Source organism: Chelonia mydas, chromosome 25, assembly GCF_015237465.2.
Source record: "Chelonia mydas isolate rCheMyd1 chromosome 25, rCheMyd1.pri.v2, whole genome shotgun sequence".
Lineage (NCBI taxonomy): Eukaryota > Metazoa > Chordata > Testudines > Cheloniidae > Chelonia > Chelonia mydas.
The window spans coordinates 11584450-11604771 of NC_057858.1; the positions used below are offsets into that span (position 1 = coordinate 11584450).

The 20322-nt window shown below is 55.9% G+C and overlaps 2 protein-coding genes across 3 annotated transcripts in view; one reads left to right on the top strand and one right to left on the bottom strand.

Annotated features, from left to right (window-relative positions):
- Positions 1 to 5287, bottom strand: part of LOC102947722 (CACN subunit beta associated regulatory protein) — a 29059-nt gene extending 23772 nt beyond the window's left edge. Inside the window, exon 1 of one of the 2 annotated variants that reach the window (XM_043535764.1) lies at positions 5186 to 5287. The gene's annotated coding sequence lies outside the window, so the exon portion shown is untranslated. Of the gene's footprint in view, positions 1 to 1861; positions 1988 to 5185 lie in introns of those variants that run through there. The other variant, XM_037885980.2, reaches the window with a different exon arrangement.
- Positions 5288 to 12245: 6958 nt separating this feature from the next.
- On the top strand, positions 12246 to 18427 carry ATP5F1D (ATP synthase F1 subunit delta). The gene is made up of 5 exons (XM_037885862.2): positions 12246 to 12401; positions 14962 to 15115; positions 15848 to 15936; positions 17047 to 17174; positions 18285 to 18427. The coding sequence occupies exons 1-4, from the start codon at positions 12264 to 12266 to the stop codon at positions 17167 to 17169; spliced, it is 504 nt and encodes a 167-aa protein (XP_037741790.1). The 5' UTR covers positions 12246 to 12263; the 3' UTR covers positions 17170 to 17174; positions 18285 to 18427.
- Positions 18428 to 20322: the final 1895 nt, after the last annotated feature.

The window sequence follows — 20322 nt, forward strand, 5'->3', positions numbered from 1 at the left end:
TGTGCAGGCAGATCTGTGTGTGTCCCTCTGAGTGTATTGTGTTAATGTGTGTAACACGAATGTATAACTGTGTCTGTGGCCTTCAGTGCGTACTGTGAGATTGTGTGTGTGTGTGTGTGTAGTGACTCTCTGCATATTGTGGGTGGTACACATGCAGATCTGTGTGCATATGTCCCTCTGTGTCTGCACCTGTGTATGTATTCCTCTGTGGGCAGGTTTCTCTCTGTGTTAGCAAATGAATCCAACAAATACAAATCTGTATTTTTTTTTTTTTTACCTTATGATTCCTGCTCGGTTTTTACTTGACATTTCGTATTTCTCTCCAGCTGGGAGAGAAAAATCGAGGTCAGCTGACAGGGTGGATATAGGCTAAGACGTATTTACTGTTTTTTGTTTCAACCAGACAAAAATAACCGATAATGCTAATAAGGAAAGGGGTGGACAGACTCCTGTCACAGATCATTAAAAATAATAAACTGCTGTTAGCATCATGGCCCAAAAGAAAGCGATCTCGCCTCCCCAGGGGCAGAATTCAGAAATAGCATCTCGCTCAGAGGAGGGAGGGGGGATAAGAAGAAGCTCATGCTGAGGGGGGCTGAGAGCCATTGAACCAAACCGTAAACCCTTTATAGGATGGAAACCACATCAAGCCAGGGGGTGCAGAAGCCCCCCTCATTCCAGCACCTATGTTCAGCCCCCCTCCCTGCTCCACCGCTTCCTTTGTGCTCATGCTTTCAGCAGATAGCTCAACATCCTATCACCCGAAGTCAAAAACCAGCTGTGAAAGGATGGGGCAGCTGGGCTGCCTTCTTGTCTCCCCACACCTCTTTCAAAGAGGTAATATTTGAAAGCAAGGCAGCTTCCCACCCCCACCCCTCCCGGCTCGCCCCAGCCCCCGCACGACCCCTGGAGGTTTTTTCTCCCCCCCCCCCCGTCCTCCTTCCCCCCCCCTACACAAAAGTGATCAACTCCGCTGATCAGAATCGTAATCCATTAATTCTCCCAGCCAGGCTCTATCTTTTGACTGGGGCTTGGAGGGTTTTTTTTGGTGGTTGTTTTTGTTTTTTCCTCCCTCTTTTAAATAAGGGATGTCTCGCCCGCTGCCTGTCAGAAGGATGAAGATGATGATGGCGGGCGGTCGTGGTTTCACTCAGCACTCCTGCATCTCGGTGAAAACACCCAGACCTCACTCGCCCTGGGTCCCAGGGCTGGAAGCAGCATGCGGAACAAACACACGCAGCCCGCCTCTCTGCTGCCACCGACAAACCCCAGCGGCTTCTTCGCCCCTGGCTGCTATTTCTCGCCCCGCTCCCTGGCGATGGGTCCAAACGCGCCTTTCTGCTTTGCCGGGCGGTTGGCAAGCACACCCGGCCCAGGCATGGTTCGTCAGTTTCACCTGCCCGCATTCCCTGGTGTGCCCGGAAACCGGATTCATTCCGGAGCCCTCTCCGCATCGCTCTGACGGGGGAGAGCTCGCCGGTCCCCCCCCCTTTTCGGGTCACCCTCAAGTCCGATCAAGCTTTTAAAAACAACGCGATCGGCAGAAGGAATGGCATGCAGCACCCCCGGACACCCCCCCTCTGTAAACAGCCACGTTTCTGTCCGGTCGCTCCCCCCGAACACGCGCGCCCGAGAAGGTGCATAAGGGCTCCGAGATCACGCATGCAATTCCTCAGCCAGGCACCTGATCCGCGCAAGAGGGGATCCTGCTGCCTCTCCGTTTCTTTTCAACTCTCTTTCGCCCACGGCAAGCGCCCGGTGGTTGAAAGAGAGAGAGAGAAATGACAGCCTCCAGGTCTGCACGGAGCCGACCCCGCCAGCCTCCTCCCGGGGCTGGGGCGCGGGGCAGGGGGGCACTCACCTAACTGCAACGCGGGGGCTCCATGTGCGGGGGAAACCAATGAGCTCCCAACGATCTCCAGCACCTTAATTTTGATTGAAAAGCCAGAGGATTTATGAATGAAACGGGTTCCACCCACCTCTGGGGGGGGGGGAGTCACGTGATGGAACGCTCATACAACAGCCGCGGGAGGGTGAGGGGGGGGGATGCTGAAAGCATTGCACATCATGGGGGGGGAAAGTCTTTTACATCCCCCCCCCCACCAATATATAGTCCAACCGTTCTGCAAAAGAACCTGCCTAGAATAATGGATGTTCTGCATCTTCCCTAACAATCCAGGCTGCCCAGCTGTATAAACCATGGTCCCCTCTCCCTCACCCCAGCAGGACTCTATGCCAAGGGAGGCTCAGAGCCAGGGTACCCGCTACACTACCAAAAAACCACCCCATGACAGCGAGTCTCAGAGCCCGGGTCGACTGACTCTGGCTTGGGGGGTTGGGCCCTACAATCGCAGCGCAGACATTCCCCCCTGGAGCCCCCCCCCCTTGCTGGGTTTTAGAGCCCGGAGTGCAAGCAGGACCATCTACACCGCGATTCTTAGTCCTGTCGTGCCAGTTGGAGTCAGGAGACCCGGCTCGGAGACTGGCTGCATCTGGGTTTTTTTTGCAGTGTAGACGTAGGAACCCTCAGCCCCGGTTGGGGCCTGTTCTCAGCTGCATGCCATTCTGTCAGCATCAAGAGGCCTTGCTGGTGGAAAGGTCCTCTGAGGCCCATTCTGCCCATGGGGGCATCCCAAGCTGGTGCAAAGGCTCTGCTCTGGGCCTGCGCCCAGCCCCTGGTGTAGGGCGTGTGGCCAGAGCGCTTTGCACTGGGATAGTACTCTGCATCCCAGGGAGCCATGGGAAGCCAAGCATAAGCTAGAGCAGCCCTGGAGCAGCTCTGATTTACACCACAAGCCAGGTGGGGCTTTGCATGGCCCCTGAATATAGAGAGTGCACAGGTGGCTTCAAGTCACTCCCTCACCCCTGTGCTGAGTGTGGGACAGGGTAACTGAGAATCAGGCTCCGAGTTCCCAGCGCGACTTAACCCTTTAGGGGAGACGTGCTTTGAGTTTTCTTTCAGCGCTGGCTAGGCTGGGGCCGAAGGCCACCAGAGTTTCACTGGAATCTTTGCTGACTCTCTGGTTCCTGTGTTACAAAATAAGGAGTGACAAGTTGCTGATGCTGGGCTGGGGCTGCCAGCTACCAGGGCTCTTCCTGGAAGTCAGCAGCCGTCAATGCTTTTATCTCCTCAGCCGCAAGAGAGCACTGGGGGAAGGAGGCCTTTTGGTGGCCGCTTGCAAAAATAGAATCACCCTTGTGAGGGGACGCGTGATGACGGGACGGATGGTGTGACTCGCTGGCAGCATGTGTCACGTCCCTAGTGGCTGGGTGCCCAAAGCTCGTGGCTTTATGCCCGTACGGGCCACCACTCGTTACGTTAGTAGCAAGGATGGAACATGGGCCCTCTGGATCTGAGTGCATGAGCCTGTCCTAAAAGCGCCATCTCTGTGGGCCAAGGCAGTAGCGGGCTCGTCAGCCTGTCTACACGTCCCAGCCACCTCTAGAGGTGCCGCACCGAGTGGGTCTGGTGGGCTACACAGAGGATAACAGCCTCCTACTGCTGCTGGTGTCTGGAGTTTGGCCTTTAACTCAAATGGTGGAGGCTTGAGCTATGGTGCGGAAGATTGCAGGTACCCAATAAATAAAAGGCAACAGCAGCGCGGGGGTGGTTGCTGCACTAGCTAGTGGGGTGGGGTGGGGGTGGTTTTCTAGGCGTGAAAATGCAACAGGGGCAAGGCAGTTTGGAAACTGTTTCCCCTTGTTTGCAAACTTCTTTGCCCAGACCATATCCCACTGGTTAGATGTCTATAACCTGCAGGGATCCCCTGAGCAAGCACCAGAGCTTGTGGGAGACCCTCTCAGGAGGGCGACAGTATTCTATAAGCACCTGTCACCCAGAGGAATCCCAAAGTGCTTCCTAATCTACAAGGATCTCCAGCACCAGGGAAATGCGGCTGTCTCTAGGGAGGAGTGCCGCAGCCAACAAGCACGCAGCTTGTGCAGGAAGAGGACAGCAGGGCAAACCCTTACAGGGATCATTAATAACCATGGATACAGACATGAAGTAAAAAGAAAAGGAGTACTTGTGGCACCTTAGAGACTAACCAATTTATTGGGTTTTGGGGGCTGCAGGAAGTGAGGAGCACTGGAGCACTGTAGTATAAACACTCACTACTGAGATGGGTGTGGCTTTTCAAGTGCTGTAGTAAATCCGCTCCCCCCAGAGGCAGTCCTTAGGTTGATGGAGGAATTCTTCAGTCACCCCAGTGGGGTTCATACCAGGGCTTAGGTTGGCTTAATGATGGCTCTTACAGGTGTGAATTTTCACACTCCTGAGCAACATCACTACATTGACCTAAGTTTTAGGTGTAGACAGGCCTGAGATCACAAAGGGAACAGAGAGATCTGGGAATGGGAAGTATAGAAACTGTTAAAATTTTAAGCTATCACTTTAAGTGTCAGGGGGTTTCCTGGTCCTGCTGGCCAGCGAGGGGCTCTGTAGGGAAGCGTGAGATCTGGGTCTCAGCTAGCAGCAGTCAGTCTGTAGACATCCAGCCTAGCGTAAGGTGGGGGTGGGTTGTGCCTTGTTGTTTTCGGGAGCAGCCTTCTTTCTCTCTCTCTGTTTTTAGGTTCTTGTGTGCTATCATTCTGGATTCTAAGAAATAAAGTTGTGTTACATCACAACCTTCCAGCAAGAGGATTGTAGGGTTTTATTTAATCCGTCTGTGTGGGTGCTGGGAATATAATGGCATGGGCTGTAGATGTCTGGCTCCAGGAGGTGCTGAGCCGACCCTCCCCTGGGACGTAGATCCTGGGGTTGCCGGGGGCGTCAAGGAGAGCGAATGACATTGGCACAAACCTAGGCACCGCTCCGGCAACATATCCCAGCCTGGAATTGTGTAACATGAACTGGCTGCTTTTCCCTTTGCCCCGTCCCAGAGGTTAAGCTCCAGCATAGGGACATTTGATTCCATCCCCAGGGGAGGTGTGTTGGCTGCTGGAAAACCCCAGGGCTTGTCTAGACTAGGGGAACTGGCTCTGGTGTGACTATGTCGCTGTGGCTATCCTACTATGCCCCTCACATAGGCCCACTGTGTTGGTGCAAGCCCTATCTCACACCTGTGCAGCCCCATCTCACACCTGTGCAAGCCTGTCTATGCTGGGAGTCGGCACTGGGTGCAGCTACTTCAGTGCACAAAACACCCAGTGTAGACAGGGGCTCAGCTGACGCCAAATCACTTACCTTAGCTCAAGGTCTGGAGGCCTGGGCTTTCAGGTCCAACAGCCCTCAATTCTAGCCCCGCTGGCAATCCTGGGCAGTCAGAACATGGTGATTGCAGGCTGAACTGAGCGGAGCCCAGGTGGAAGAGAATGACTCCCAGGGTGCCGTGCCCCAAGGTCACATTTCCTCCTACGAGTAACTGAACAGCCTGGAGAGTGGGCAGGGCTCCAGAATCCACCCAGGCTTCCTTCCCTTTGCCAACTGGAAGCCCTGTGGCTAAATCCAATCACTTGGATTGCATCACCTCCCTTCCCCAGGGAGCCTGGTGCAGCCCAGAGCCACTGGCTGCAGCTCTGCTCCCCTGCATGCGGCAAGGCTGCCAGCCCTGCCCCGGAGGGAGTGTGAGACAGTGGGCAGGAAGCTGCTAGCGAGGCCCCTGCCCTGGGGAGGAAGAGACCCACTGGGCCAGGGGCTTGCAGGAGCCATGCTTCAGGGAAGCACTATGCGCTGCCAGCCAGCTGGAGTGGGAGTCCCTGGGAGCCCCTTCCCCACCCACCTGCAAGCCCTGGCACCCAGCGGGGAACGCCTACCCCCAGCATAGGGGCTGTGGAGCACCCTTTAAAGCGGGGAGCCATAGATTTGGGTCCCCCCCCACACCTGACCATCCTCTTCCTTTCACAGGTGCCCCCCCCCAGCAGTCTGACCCACCCACCCCACGAGCCCCTATACCTGCCCCTTCCAAATGGGAGTGAGTCACATTGTCACCTGGCGCATGGGGTCACAGTGCCACGCAGGATTACCCCAGCCAAAAAATGGTCCAGACACAGCCCAGGTGCCCCCCACCCCCTGCCCCGGCTCTGCAGCCTGCAACCCTACAGCAAATAAATCAGCCCTGCTCAGAGCAACGACAGCACCACCAGCTCCTTGGTTTGTCCCAGCCGGCTGGCCAGGGTGTGAGGCCTGGCCTGAGAGATAACAAGGGCTGGGCTGGATGGGAAAGTGAGGCACAGCTCTGGTTAAAGTGGCCCAGGTCATCCCTGAGCTGGCCCCACTTCCATGTGCTACAGACAACAAAGCCAGCTCCCACTGGGCCCCCCTGTCCCCACAGGAGCTGGGACGGGAGCCCCTGACCTGCAGTTCTGAACTCAGGCGTCAGCTCCTTGAGCGAAGGGAGCGCTCCCTGCCCTGGCAGTAGTAGTAGGTCCTTTATCGTCTCTGTGAGCTTGACCTCTAGGTGGCAACATGCTCCTGAACGAAAGCAGCAGGTTAGAAGCATGCTGGAGGAAGCATATAACTCAGCCATTGGAGCCGTCCGGCTGAGCCGTGCCCCCTTCCCCGGGACAGGGCTCCCAGCCCCCTGTGCAGAGGGCATGTGTGCGTTGTGGGGAGACAGACAATCAACCCCCCCACCAGCCCCTTGATAACAAACCAGGAGCCTGGTGGAGCAGGCTGTGTGTTTGTGCCCCCAAGTGGGGCTGAAGAGGGAACGGGGGGTGGGGCTTTGGGGGAGGAGAGGAAGGAGAGCAGGGGGAGAGAGGGAAGGAGGTTTAATGGGGGAGCCAAGGGGCGAGGGGAGAAGAGGGGGTTAATGGAGGGGGGGCAGGGGGTTAATGGCAGGGGGAGGGGCTCGCTGGAAGGAGAGGATTAATGGGAGGGGGTGGGCAGCCCTGGCAGCCTCGCTTCTGCTTCCCCCTGGCTCCCGCTGACGTGTGGTGCCCACGCAGTGATGCCGACACCTCCAGATGCCTTTGGTGGAGGAGCTGGCGCTGAGGAGAATGTGAAGAGGCTGCCAGAGGCTGGCTTCAGCAGGGGGCCCAGGCGGGAGACAAAGCACAGCTTGGGGGGGGAGTATAAACCCCTCCTTGGGCTGAGCCACCCCCTTCCCCAGGCCCCCGGTGAGCCGGCTTGGCCCCCGGCATCCCACCCGCCCCCGAGTGCCATCTCTGGCAAAACTCTCATTGACTTCAATGGATTTAGCCTCTGGTTTTAGAGCCCCCCCTTCCCTCTAGCCTGGTGCCCTGGGGAGAAGCAGCCAGGACTTGAGGGGTGGGGCAGAGCTGGCAGAAAGGGGGCAGAGACCCTCTCCCAGCAGACCCCAGGGCATCTTCTTGCCTTTCCCTTCTCTCAGTTCCATCTTCTCGCCCCTGCTGAGAGGCCCCGGCTACCACAGACCTAGAGGCCAGATACCCTGGTGAGGGGCACCTCTAAGAATATCCTGCAATGGGCCTGGGAGACAGATCTGGGCTCTTGCCTGCTGGAGGCAGTGGTGGCCAGGACAGGGCAGAGGCAGACACCAGCTGGGTGTCCCCAGTGTAGCACCCAGCTGGTTCTAGAGACAACCCCAGGGGTTCTAGGGCCAGGGATGGGAGCTGGTTTCTAGCAGCCCCACCCCCCATACACTCAGTTAAAAGTAGGGGGGCATTAGTCAGGTGGTTTGTTCCTCTGGATTGTAACGGGGTTAGGAATCCTCTGCCTGGCACATGGGTCAGTCCTGCAAGGGGCTCAGCGCCGAGAACTCCCCTCAGTTACCAGGAGTCAAAGGCGCTCAGCACTTTGCAGGATCGGGCTCTGACAGGCCAGCCCTGTTCAGACACCCTGAGGTCTCCCTGCATGTTTGGCTGAGTCCCGTCTGATGTCCCAGTTCCCCCCACCCCCAGTATGCTCTCAACACTTAACCCCCTGCAACCTTTAATCCTGTTGGTTCTGTTTGCCCCTCTTGATCCTCCTGTGTCCAACCTGGTGCCACCCCAATGACTCCAATGGAGTCTCACCAAAGATTGGGATCTGGGTTTGGACTGCCCCGATGCCTGGGGGCATTAGGGACTGGCTCTGTCCTTGTGGAAGAGTCAGGGTGTAGTGGGCTGGGGTCCATGCAGGTTTCTCTGAATCTGGAGTTTGGTGATTACCTTTAAACATCCAGGTCCTGAGTTACCGTTACTCTAAGGCACCTTTACCGCATAGAGCGTCCAGGACCAGCCCTCTTAGGCAGGGGCCTCTCCAGCCAGTGTAGAATGGCCACAAGGGTTTTTCACTGTCCCTGCTCCCAGCCCCTGGCGTGGGGTGCGTGTAGGGTGTGTGGCCAGAGCGCACTGCATTACAGCTATTTTCTGCTTCCCAGGGACAAAGGGAAGCAGAGTACAAATTAGAGCAGCCCTCAGGCTGCTCTAACTTCCACTGGGGGCTGGGCATGGCCTCAGAATGCAACAGAGCACCCCAGTGCAGGATCAGAGTAAGAGAGACTCAGGTCCACAGAATGCAACAGCAGGGGAAGAAAACTGTGAATCAGGCTACCGCAAGCCACTGGGGCTTTGGTTTATTACCATGGTGTCAGCTAAACTCCCTTGATGGATCTGTAGTGCTCTCGCTCTCTCTCTCTCTCTCTGACTGGAACCCCTGGATCTATTTTCTTTGTATCTGACAAATACCGATAGAAACCCATGCACTGACAGGTGCAGAGGGAGGCGGCTAAGGAGCTGGAGGGAGCTGGGTCTTGACTTGGGAGCGGGTGATAATTGATGAAGGAGTGGATGGGGTTTTCTGGGGTCAAGAAGGGGGTGCGGGAGGGCACATGGGGGGGGCAACTCTGAGGCTATGCCATGTATCTGAAATTCATATTACATTCTCAAATCTAATTTGTACTCATACAAATCTGACCCAACGGATGGGACTGTCCTGGCGACTCGTCCCATCTAATCTGATCCATCTGCCTGTCCCTGCAGCTAGCAAGGGATGTGAAGGGTAACCAGAAGGGTTTCTACAGGTATGTTAGCAACATGGAGAAGGGCAGGGAAAGTGTGGGAATCTTACTGAATGGGGGAGGCAACCTAGTGACAGAGTATGTGGAAAAAGCTGAAGTATTCAATGCTTTTTTGCCTCAGTCTTCACAGACAAGGTCAGCTCCCAGACTGCTGCCCTGGGGGCAGCACAGTGCGGGGAGGAGGTGAGTGCCCTCAGTGGTGAAAGAACAGGTTAAGGATTGTGTAGAAAAGCTGGACATACACAAGTCCATGGGGCCAGATCTAATGCATCCGAGGATGCTGAGGGAGTTGGCTGATGTGACTGTAGAGCCATTGGCCATTATCTTTGAAAACTCGTGGCGATTGGAAAAAGGCAAATATAGGGCCCATCTTTAGAAAACGGAAGAAGGAGAATCTGGGGAAGTAGAGACTGGTCAGCCTCACCTCAGTCCCTGGAAAAATCATGGAGCAGGTCCTCAAGGAAACCATTTTGAAGCGCTTGGAGGAGAGGAAAGTGATCAGGAACAGTCAACATAGATTCACCAAGGGCAAGTCATGACTGACCAACCTGATTGCCTTCTGTGAGGAGATAACTGGCTCTGTGGATATAGGGAAAGTGGTGGACGTGATATACCTTGATTTTAGCAAAGCTTTTGGTATGGTCTCCCACAGTATTCTTGCCAGCAAATTAAAAAAGTATGGATTGGATGAATGGACTATAAGGTGGATAGAAAGCTGGCTAGATTGTCGAGCTCAATGGGTAGTGATCAACGACTCCATGTCTAGTTGACAGCCAGTATCAAGTGGAGTGCCCCATGGTCTGTCCTGGGGCCAATTTTGTTTAACGTCTTCATTAATGATCTGGATGATGGGATGGATTGCACCCTCAGCAAGTTTGTGGATGACATTAAGCGGGGGGAGAGGTAGATACACTGGAGGGTAGGGATAGGGTCCAGAGTGACCTAGTCAAATTGGAGGATTGGGCCAAAAGAAATCTGATCAAGTTCGACAACAGCAAGTGCAGAGTCCTGCACTTCGGACGGAAGAATCCAATGCACTGCTGCAGGCTGGGGACTGACTGGCTAAGCAGCAGTTCTGCAGAAAAGGACCTAGGGGTTACAGTGGACGAGAAGCTGGATATGAGTCAGCAGTGTGCCCTTGTTGCCAAGAAGACTAACAGCATATTGGGCTGTATTAGTAGGAGCATTGCCAGCAGATCAAGGGAAGTGATTATTCCCCTCTATTTGGCACTGGTGAGGCCACATCTGGAGTATTGCATCCAGTTTTGGGCCCCACACTACAGAAAGGATGTGGACAAACTGGAGAGAGTCCAGCGGAGGGCAACGAAAACGATTAGGGGGCTGGGGCACATGACTTATGAGGAGAGGCTGAGGGAACTGGGATTGTTTAGTCTGCAGAAGAGAAGAATGAGGGGGGATTTGATAGCAGCCTTCAACTGTCTGAAGGGGGTTCCAAAGAGGATGGAGCTCGGCTGTTCTCAGTGGTGGCAGATGACAGAACAAGGAGCCATGGTCTCAAGTTGCAGTGCGGGAGGTCTAGGTTGGATATTAGGAAAAACTATTTCACTAGGAGGGTGGTGAAGCACTGGAATGGGTTCCCTGGGGAGGTGGTGGAATCTCCATCCTTAGAGGTTTTTAAGGCCCGGCTTGACAAAGCCCTGGCTGGGATGATTTAGTTGGGGTTGGTCCTGGTTTGAGCAGGGGGTTGGACTAGATGACCTCCTGAGGTCTCTTCCAACCCTAATCTGCTATGATTCCTTCATACCTAGAGACACCTGCAAACACTTCCACCAGTCAGTCATGCATTGACAAACTGGGTTTCCTTTCAAAGATGGAGCTTTTCCTGTTGATGTTTCCTCCTTGTGGTGTATGAAATGCCTGGCACTGGGCAAGAAGATTGAATGGATCCTATCTCCATGCACGGAGTGCCCTCTTCTGGTGCCATAGGGTGGTTATGTATACACTGCCAGGTAACACTCACACACACACTCTCACACACACACTATCCTTGTGAGGCCCTCTTCCCATTCCCCTCCATTCATTCTATCATGATTCAGAATTGGGCATAAAGACTGCTATTTCTCAGGCCTCCATGCTAAGAGCTGATAATATGCACAGTACACAGTCCCTCCGTGTGTCCATTTCTGAACAGGTAGATGGTAGCTGCTGAGTCTCAAGCACTGTTAGTGGCATGGTGACTCCAGAGACTATCGGACCAATAGCGAAGGAATTGGTGGAGTTTAAACTAAACTGATTTTTTTTCCTGTTGCACATTTTGGGTTTTGGGGGACTGCGTTTCAAGGCTGTTGAGATGTAAGAGACAGAAACCGTGAGATTTCAATACCCCAGAGGGTTTTTATGTGTCCTACAGACACACACACAGGCTGCAGGGGAAAGAAAATTAAAAAGCTTTCCTCGCAAGAGGGAAATACTTTTCTTTGGTCAAGTGATTCTCTCCCTGTGCCTTGGTTTCCCCATCCATAACATGGGGATAGTCATACCGACTTCCTCTGTAAAGGGCTTTGAGAGCTAGAGATGAAAAGCACTGGACATGAGCTAACTATATTTATTAATTAATTACATTATTACCATTAACACTGCCTAAAAATTAATGCAAAACAGTGGCACAGGGACTCTCCCTCCCAAGAGCGTTGGCAGGGCCAGGGCAAGCTGGCTGAGTCCTGTTACACAGCTGTAAATCACATCATTTCTTTATGCGTAACTCCACTACCCTACTTTTATTAATAAAATGGTCTCTGCTCTGCATGCAACTGGTCCTGTGCATGCCGCTACCCGCCAGGTGGAAATGGATGCTGGGACGAAGAGCACTGGTCATAAATACTATGGAGTGGTTTTTGGGGGGGGGTAGGGGGAAAACCCGACCCTACAATAAACAAACAGGTGGGAAGTAAATAGCGGGGCACAGGAGGAAAAAACTACAACTCCCAGGAGTCCTAGAGGCAGCGGAGGCCTGCCCCAGTGCATTGTGGGATTCATAGCCTCAGTATTATTTTGATGAGTACTTCAATTCCCACGAGGCCTCGCGGCGGCACAGACCCTGGCCCTAGTGCATCATGGGATTTGTAGTTTGGGGCGTTATCAGGACTACCATTCCCATGAGCCCTCGCGGCAGCAGCAGCGAGGCCCCCCCCCCCCACCTTGCCCTGGTGCCTTATGGGATTTGTGGTCTGCAGCGCGATGAGGGCGGCGACTCCCAGCAGCGCTCGCGGCCCCTCGCGCGGTGCATTGTGGGCGTGGCAGTCCGTCCCTCTCCCAGGGTGCCCCGCGCTGGCCCCGTTGCCCTTGGTGGCCTGTCCGCTCCGCGCCCGCCCCGGCCCCGCCATGCTGCCCGCTCGCCGCCTCCTGGCCCTCGGGCCCCGCGCGCTGCGCCTGCCCGGCCGCCGCGCCCCGGCCCGCTCCTACGCCGAGGCGGCCGCCGGCCCGGCCCAGATGTCCTTCACCTTCGCCTCGCCCACGCAGGTGCCGGGGCCCTCGGCCGGGCCGGGGGGTACGAGGGGGGGTAGTGGGGGGGGTCCTAGGCCGGGCCTGGGGGGGGGGTCCTAGGCCAGGGGTGGGGGGTTCGAGGGGGGTGTGTGGGGGGGTCCGAGGCCGGGACCTGGGGGGTACGAGGGGGGTGTGTGGGGGGGTCCGAGGCCGGGGGGGTACGAGGGGTGGGGCACTTAGTGTGTGTGGGGGGGGGCGATCCCGGGGAGTGTGGGGGTCCTAGGCCGGGCCTGGGGAGTACGAGGGGGGGTGTGTCTGGGGGGGGTCCTAGGCCGGGCCTGGGGGGGGTATGTGGGGGGGCTCCTAGGCCGAGGCGGGGGGGTACGGGGGGTGTGGGGGGGGTTCCTAGGCCGGGACCTGAGGGGTACGAGGGGGGTGTGTGGGGGGTCCTAGGCCGGGGGGGTATGAGGGGTGGGGCACTTAGTGTGTGTGTGTGGGGCGATCCCAGGGAGTGAAGGGGGGAACTGAACCCCCCATCACATCTCCCTGCACTTCCTGGCCTGGGGGCTCCCTAAGTAGGGGAGAGGCCAGGCCTTGCCCCCGGCTCCTAGCGGTCTGCAGTGTTAGAACTGGTCATGTTGGTCCCCAACCAGCCAGGTCTCTTCTCCTTCGAGGCTGGGCTGTTTGTTTTCCTGTCTCCTCTGGGAGCTTCCCCTGGGAGCCTGCCTTGTGGCTGGCACGGGGCTGTTCTCTGCAGGGTGCGGGTAAGGCCCAGTTAGACTGGAACATGCAGCCCCATGCTAGAGCGAGCGGTGGCTGTGCCATGTGGGGATGGCAAGGAAGAGTCCCCAGGTGTGGAATTCTGTCACACACAGACACACACCCAGATACACGCACAATCAGGAGCCTGGGTGTAGTGACCTTCAGAGCATATGCAGGACACTGCCAGCCCTGTGAGAGCAAGGGGCTCTGGCAGCGCTGGGGGAAGGAGGTGGGTGCGGATCCCGAGGCTCTGATGGGAGCCATGAAATGCCATTTATGCATCTAACCTCTGTGGATTGTTCCATAGCGATAACAGACCCTGCAAGGAGTGTCCACCTGGTAGAGAAATGTTGTCCACGGCCTGTTTAAACCCAGCACGAGCTCTCTGCCAAATGGAGAGAAATGCTTGAGCAAATGCTGGGCAAACGATCTGCCCTGGCTGCCCAGTGCAGGGGGGAAGGCCGGGGTCAGGCCCTAATGGAGCAACCATTGGGGGTGAAAGGGATTTAGAAATCTTATTATTTTAAGAGATGGAGACAGTAGTTCAGGCACAATACACTGGATTATCAGATTATAACCTAATCTTCCAGGCTGCTTTGCTAGTGTTCTTCGGTCCTGGTCCTGAACCCCCAGCCTGCTAGCCTGGTCCTGGGGCCCCCATGCAGCTCAGCCAGTGCACCTTAACCTGACCCTGCAGCACCCAGTTCTGAAGCTCCCCAGCTGTGTTGTTTGTTTGTGCTGCAGTAGCACTGGAGTCCTCAGTCGTAGATCAGGGCCCCGATATGCTGGGCCCTGCACACACAGCGAAAAGGCGAGCTCCGCCCTGAGGATTTTACAGCCTAAGTTCATTTTTGACCCTGCAGCACCCCCTGCTATGCCAGCTCTGCGCCCACACTTCTCCAGTTTGCCACACCCCTTGCATTCAGCATTCCTGATGCTCCAGTCCTGCCTTTTTGGAGCTGCTGTGGCTGCTGTGTTCCCCGTACCTTGTAGTCAGGGTTGGCTCACAAGCGAGATGTTTGGTCTGTCTGATTCCTAATGGTGTTGGTGGCTCGGCATGGCTTGCGTCTCCTGCCACGGAGGTGCCCAGGGTTAGCATGGGGCCTTAGGACTGGGCTAACTGAGGTGCTGTAGGTTGGGACTGAGGTGCACTGGCAGAGCTGTGTGGGGGATGTTCCGGAGCTGGGATAGCAAGAGGTGCTGCAGGTTATGATTGAGGTGCGTGGGGGGAGCGGGGTGGGTGCCCAAGGGTTGGGCCAGCAGGGGGTGCTGCAGTTCCAGTCTGAGGTTACACTGGCAGAGTGCCTTGGGGGGGCGGGGGATGCCCAGGGCTGGAACAGAGCATTAACACTGCAAGGCAGGACTTGCGAGGAGCCTGCCTTGCTATCTCTCTCCTATCAGCCTCCTCGGCCAAGGTTCACTTTAAGGCCTCCCTACGCTCTTCCCAAGCTTCTCCAAACCGCTCCCTTTGTCTCTCTCGCCCACTCCCGACTCCATGACTCCTCACGCCGCCCCCCTGCGCTTGGAGCGCTTTCCCAGTCAGTGTTTGCCAGGCCCACTCCCTCCCAACCTCCCGAGTCCCACCCTTCTGAAGCGTTCTGGCTGTACGCTTACACTGAACCCGCTCGCCCCTTCAGCCTGGGAGGGCAGGGCAGGGATACTGTTAACTCAGCAGGTCGTGCCCATGCTGTGAGAGCAGACTCCCTGGGTCCCTTCTGGCCCTTGCTCAGCCAGTGAGCTGCAGGATGGGATGAGGGACCCTTGATGTCTGCCTGGTACTGCCTCCTGCTGTCAGGGTAGAGAACTGCTCCCAACCACCCTTCCCCTCTCTCAGGTGTTGTACAACGAAGCCACCGTGAAGCAGGTGGACGTTCCCACACTGAGCGGCAACTTTGGCATCTTGGCGGCTCACGTTCCCACCCTGCAGGTCCTGAAACCCGGAGTTGTGACAGTCTTTGCCGAGGATGGCACAATGACCAAGTACTTTGGTGTGTGAAACTGGGTGGGGTCCTGAAAGTGTGAAAGGAGGCCTCAGGGAGGAATTGTTGTCTGGGAAGGACTCCCCTTTGGGGTTACCGTGGGGGAGAATCTTTGCTTCACCATTGATCATGGGAGCCTGGACTCCTCCTAGGTCCTGTCTGTGGGTCTGGGAGGGGGCTGTTGTCCAACGGATGGATTCTTGGGAATCTGGACTCCTGAGTCCTATTTATGGCTCTAGTACTGTGTGAGTCTGGGTAAGCCACTTCATCTCTCTGCCTCAGCCCTCCTGTCAGTAAAATGGGGATAATCCCTCCTTCCTGGGGCAGGGGAGGGACTCTGGCAGACTTGTGAGCCCTCTGCGAAGTGCATTGAGGTGTTCAGCTGGAGGATGCTGTAAGAGTCCTAGAACAAGCGAAGAAATGACCTGGGTGAGTGGCAAGTGAAGATCCACCGTTGAAGCGTGCGCCAGTCCCCTGGCAGGTCTGGGTAGTCTGTCCTGGTGACTAGAGCACCGGATGCCTGGGGCAGTGATAGTCGACAACAGACCTGGTGTGGGGGCGGGCTAAGAATGTGTAAGCTCCACTAGGTACAGACAGGGGTACCAGCCATTGTGACTCCTTCCTGCCACCGTGGTCCTGTGACCTGGCCCCACAAACCAGGCTTAGCTCACAGCCCTGCCCTGTACCTGGGGGCCACCCAGTACAGCCACTGACTCCGTCCCCCTGCTGTTGTGTTTGCAGTGAGCAGTGGTTCCATCACAGTCAATGCAGACTCCTCTGTGCAGCTGCTGGCAGAAGAGGTAGCCGCTTTGGACATGCTGGATCTCACTGTGAGTACCCTGCAGTCGCCTGCCCACCCTGGGTGGCGGGGAACAGGCTGGGCTGGGCCCCGCTTGCTAGCAGGGCAAAGAATCCGACTACATGCTGAGGTCTCTTGTGGGAGATTTGCTCCCCATTCCTCCTGCGTGGGCTGCCTGTCTCAGGAGCTTCTTGTGGCTGAGGAAGGCTTTCCCAGATCAAGGTCTGTTTCCTCACCCTGAGCTCTCCACCCACTGCCCAGGATCATAGAATTAAACCTTCCTTTAAAGGATACAGGGGACAGAAGCTGAGTTAACCCCTCCCTGCAAGCTGCCTCCCTTTGTCCTGGAGTGTTCAGCGATCTTTCGCAACGCCACACCTGCTTCAAAGTCTTGGGGGGCCCATCTTTTAAACCTGGGGCCCTGTAGTAGGCTGCCCGATGCCCAGGCTGGCCTCAGACCCACGGAACAGGCCTCTCTACACACGCTGTGTGTGGATGAGTGCCGGCGCGCAGGGCTGGCCTGCGCTGCAAAGGCTGCAACATTGGGCTGCTGGGGTTTGCTCCTGCACCAAGGACAAGCCGCCTCGGTGCCCTCCCAGGAAGGGTTTTAATGCTGCTGGCTCAGCAGTTGCCTGGTGTGGTGTTTCTGAATACGCCCTTGCCCTTTAAGAGCGGTTTGTTACTGCAGCGCTGCTGACTCTCTTAAGGTGACAGCTGCCCTGGGGAAAGGGGCCTGGCTGGCTGACTTGGGGCAGCAGGTCCTGTCTATCCACAGCCCAGGGACACCCCAGACAGTGCCCCGACTGAGAAGGTCACTTGGTCTGTCTCCATGGCCTCTGCTGAGACAAATTTGTCCTCGTAGGTCCTGTGTGCTTGAAAAGGGGCTTGACTTGAATGAGCAGTGTGTGGTATAAGGATGTCCCTGAGCACCCACCCTGGGCACCCAGTGCTGGTGTGGGGCCCAGCTCATTACGTCCAGTCCCCATAATAACAGCCACCCGCTCAGCTCAGTGATGCATCTCAGGGTGTAGCTGTTCCAGCCCCAGAATCCCCAGCAGTGCCAGAGGCAGCTGTGCTCTGACGTACCTTCCTGCTCCTAATCTCCCAGTGACCACTCTTCCCCTTGCTTGTGTGTTTACAGACTGCTAAGTCGAATCTGGATAAGGCCTTATCCCAGCTGGCTGCAGCACCTGACGAAACGGCTAAAGTAGAAGCCCAGATTAACGTAGAAGCCAGTGAGGCCCTTGTAAAAGCCCTGGAGTAATTAGGGTAAGCGTCTTCTGTAACAAGAACAGGAGGACTTGTGGCACCTTAGAGACTAACAAATTTATTTCAGCATAAACTTTCGTGAGCTACAGCTCACTTCATCTGTAACGTGACCTGGTAGGGAGCTCCCAATCTTTGTTGTTAACTCAGTCCTCTTTGAAGCCCCATCTAGAAGGGCTGAGGCGGCGGCGCAGGGCTACTCAGCCCAATGGGAGATTGGTGTATCGACAGCCAAGCTTCCCTGGCTGCCCTGATGGAGGAGGGAACCCTCTTGCAGCCCTGGCCCTTGGTGAACAACCAGATGCAGACACTAAAGCAGTTGGGGGTATGCCCCTGCCATAGCAGACCTCTGCCATTAGATGGCAGCATGGGCCAGGTCAGTCTCTGATCATGGCTGCAGGGCAGGAGGGGTGCCTGGTTAGCGAATGACTAGAAGGTAGCTAATGCCTGGCCACAATCGGTTCCTGACCCAAGCTGGAGTCTCTGCATTCATAGCGGCACTCTGATTAATATGTCACTGCTATTTACAGACTTCGCTGTGGGGTCTGAAGGCTTCTAGATATAGCCTCGGACACGGCAGGGCAAATTTGGGGATGGGCTGGTAGTGGGAGTCTGACTTACAGGTGGGGGGTATGGCAGGCTGTGCTATCCTAAGCTAAATAGCTACACATGCCTCCACCCCCATTTTGACGCTGATCTCCTCAGTGAGAACGAATTTCTCCTGTCTCTGTGGTTCTGCCCAGTGCCCCCTGAGCTCAGTGCACGATCCTGCCAGCATATGGCATGCTGAGCCTTGGCGCTTGGCTGAGTGCCTGCTGGGTTTGAAAGGTGCTGCACGGGAAGCCCCAGAGACCACCTGAGCAGGTATAAGAGGACAGGTTGCCCAGCTGTTAGCCCCTGGTCATCCTCATGGATGAGAGGAGACCTTGGTCTGTATGGCCGGTTTGCTCCTTGTCCACTCCCCTGGGGCTGTCAAGGGTGCTCGTGGTTCTCAATGCCTTGTTTCACATAGGCCACGAACAACTTCCAAGCCTCCAGAGGAAAGGCACTGTGTTCCTCATTGTTCCCTTAGCCTGGATCCCTTTCAAACCTTTCCACTTGTGTGTGTTGCAGGGATTCTGTTGTCGATGTGCAGAAGCCATGGACTGGGGCTGGGCCCGACTCCCCCTCCCTCCCCCGCCCGTTTGTACAGATGGCGTGAGACAGATTGATGCCGATATATCGCTTTGATCAATTAAAGAAAACAAAAGCCCCAACTTGCCATGTGTGACCTTCTTCTGAGGCAGGTTCAGCCTGTGGAACGGAACCCATGGTTTGCACCAGCCAAATTGCACAGTGCTCCTCTGCAGGTGACGTGCTAATTGTGGGGGTGTTCCTGCCCCAGCTGTGGTCTGGATGGGTGAAGCTGGGAGCGGTCGCCCCAGAGGCATGTAGGGTTGGTCTGTGAGGGGTCCCCTTAGCGGGGTGCATCTCCATGGAGAACCATGCTGAAGGTTTCGTCTAAGTCACATTCTTCACCGCCTGGCACCAGCTTGCAGAACAATCCGCCTGAATGGAAGGATTAGTGCTGTGCAAACCTAGGTGCCGACGGCCCAGTGGGGCAGCCTTAGACTCGGCTCTTATCTCCTTCTGCGTAGTAATGGCTTGCAGGGAGTTAAAACCAAAACTCTACTCCCCACCCGCCCTGATCACCCACCTCAGCTCTCCCTGTGAAATGGTCTTCTACATATGCCTGTAGGGATTCCTGTCAGTGCTCGTGCTACTGTCTGCATTTCTGGGAGGAGCGTGCCGCTGGCCAGAAAGTGTCTGACCCCCTCCCTGGAGCTTGCCGCTCCATCTTCCCCAGACACCAGGCGTCCTGAGATCTTCCCAGTCCTCCATCATGGAAGCTCTGAGTTGGCTTCATTCCCAGATTAGGAGAGGGGGAGAGATCCTTCCTGAATGACATGGGAGTACCCAATATATTTCCATGTGCTGGGATGGCCGTTGCCTGTGGCCCATCCCTGGGATTTTTGACCCTGATATTGGTGAAGGCTCCTTAGCTCTGGCCAGTGTCTGAGGCTGGGTTGGTGCTATGTTCAGCCTTCCAGCTGGGAGTAGGAGTGATCTGCTTAGTGTGTCTCCCTGAGGGCTAGTGAATCCCCACCTGCCACCTCAAATGGCAGAGAAGATGAGCATCACCTGGGGGAGGAGTGGGCTGGAACAGGGCAGAAAATCTGGTTCTCCTCCTTCCTGTCCCAGAGCCTGTGCTAGGAAGTGGGTCTCACAAATGGCACCATCTGCCTCCAGAGTCTTAATCTGATACTGACCTCCTAGCTCCTTCGGGAGAAGGACTGCAAAGCCCTCTCTCAGTGGGGCCTCCGGGCGGTCGGGGAGTATCCTGAAGCCCACGTGAGGCACAGAGCGGGGAGTGACTTGGCCAAGGACGCCCATCAGTCGGCCCTCCCTCTTCCTGTGCTCTTATCACCTCTTCTCAATCTTTTGGCATCCACTGGAGACCATGCAAGTCCTGTCGCTGGTGATCTCAATTGGCTGAGGCTCCAGGAAAGGTCAGTGGGTGGCAGAATTAGCGGCTCACTCCGCTCTTTGCGGTGTGCCCCCCACCGTCACTCTGTGCGGTAACGGCGCCTGAGTGTAACATGGTTATTTTCAGCGCTGCCACCAAGGATGTACCCTTGGCTGCCGCCTCGTCTCCTCCCCCTCCCCTCCTCTTTTTCTTCCCCTGATCAGAAATAGCGCCGATGGTGTTAAATTCCTCACTGTCATTTATTAAAAGCCTCTAAACACCCGTTGTATTTGGAGCTCTGCTGACTTCTCTGTGCTGCTACAGTGCGTTTTCCTTTGCCGTCGCTGCTCCTTGTAAAGGTCAGGCATTGCACTGTGCATAAGCAAAGCCTCAAAGTCAGAACGAGTGCTAATTAAAATGTCTCGGGAGTAACTGAGGATGGAACCGCTTTGATTCCTCTTCTGCGCGCTCTCCCCTGCTTCTATTTGTGGCTCGCGTGTGCCTGCCTGCATCTCTCTTTCCAGCGGAAGGTGGGGGTTTTTTTTTCCTTTCCGTCTAATGGAAGAGCGTTGGCGAGGCCGGGAAGCTGGGGAAATGGCCAGCTGCTATTTTTAGGACCAGAAAAGTGTATCCATCAGCAACCCA

Coding starts and splice junctions, on each gene's coding strand:
- ATP5F1D (XM_037885862.2), top strand. CDS start 12,264: ATGCTGCCCGCTCGCCGCCTCCTGGCCCTCGGGCCCCGCGCGCTGCGC. Junction 12,402..14,961: donor CCTTCGCCTCGCCCACGCAG/GTGCCGGGGCCC, acceptor CCCCTCTCTCAG/GTGTTGTACAACGAAGCCAC. Junction 15,937..17,046: donor TGGACATGCTGGATCTCACT/GTGAGTACCCTG, acceptor GTGTGTTTACAG/ACTGCTAAGTCGAATCTGGA.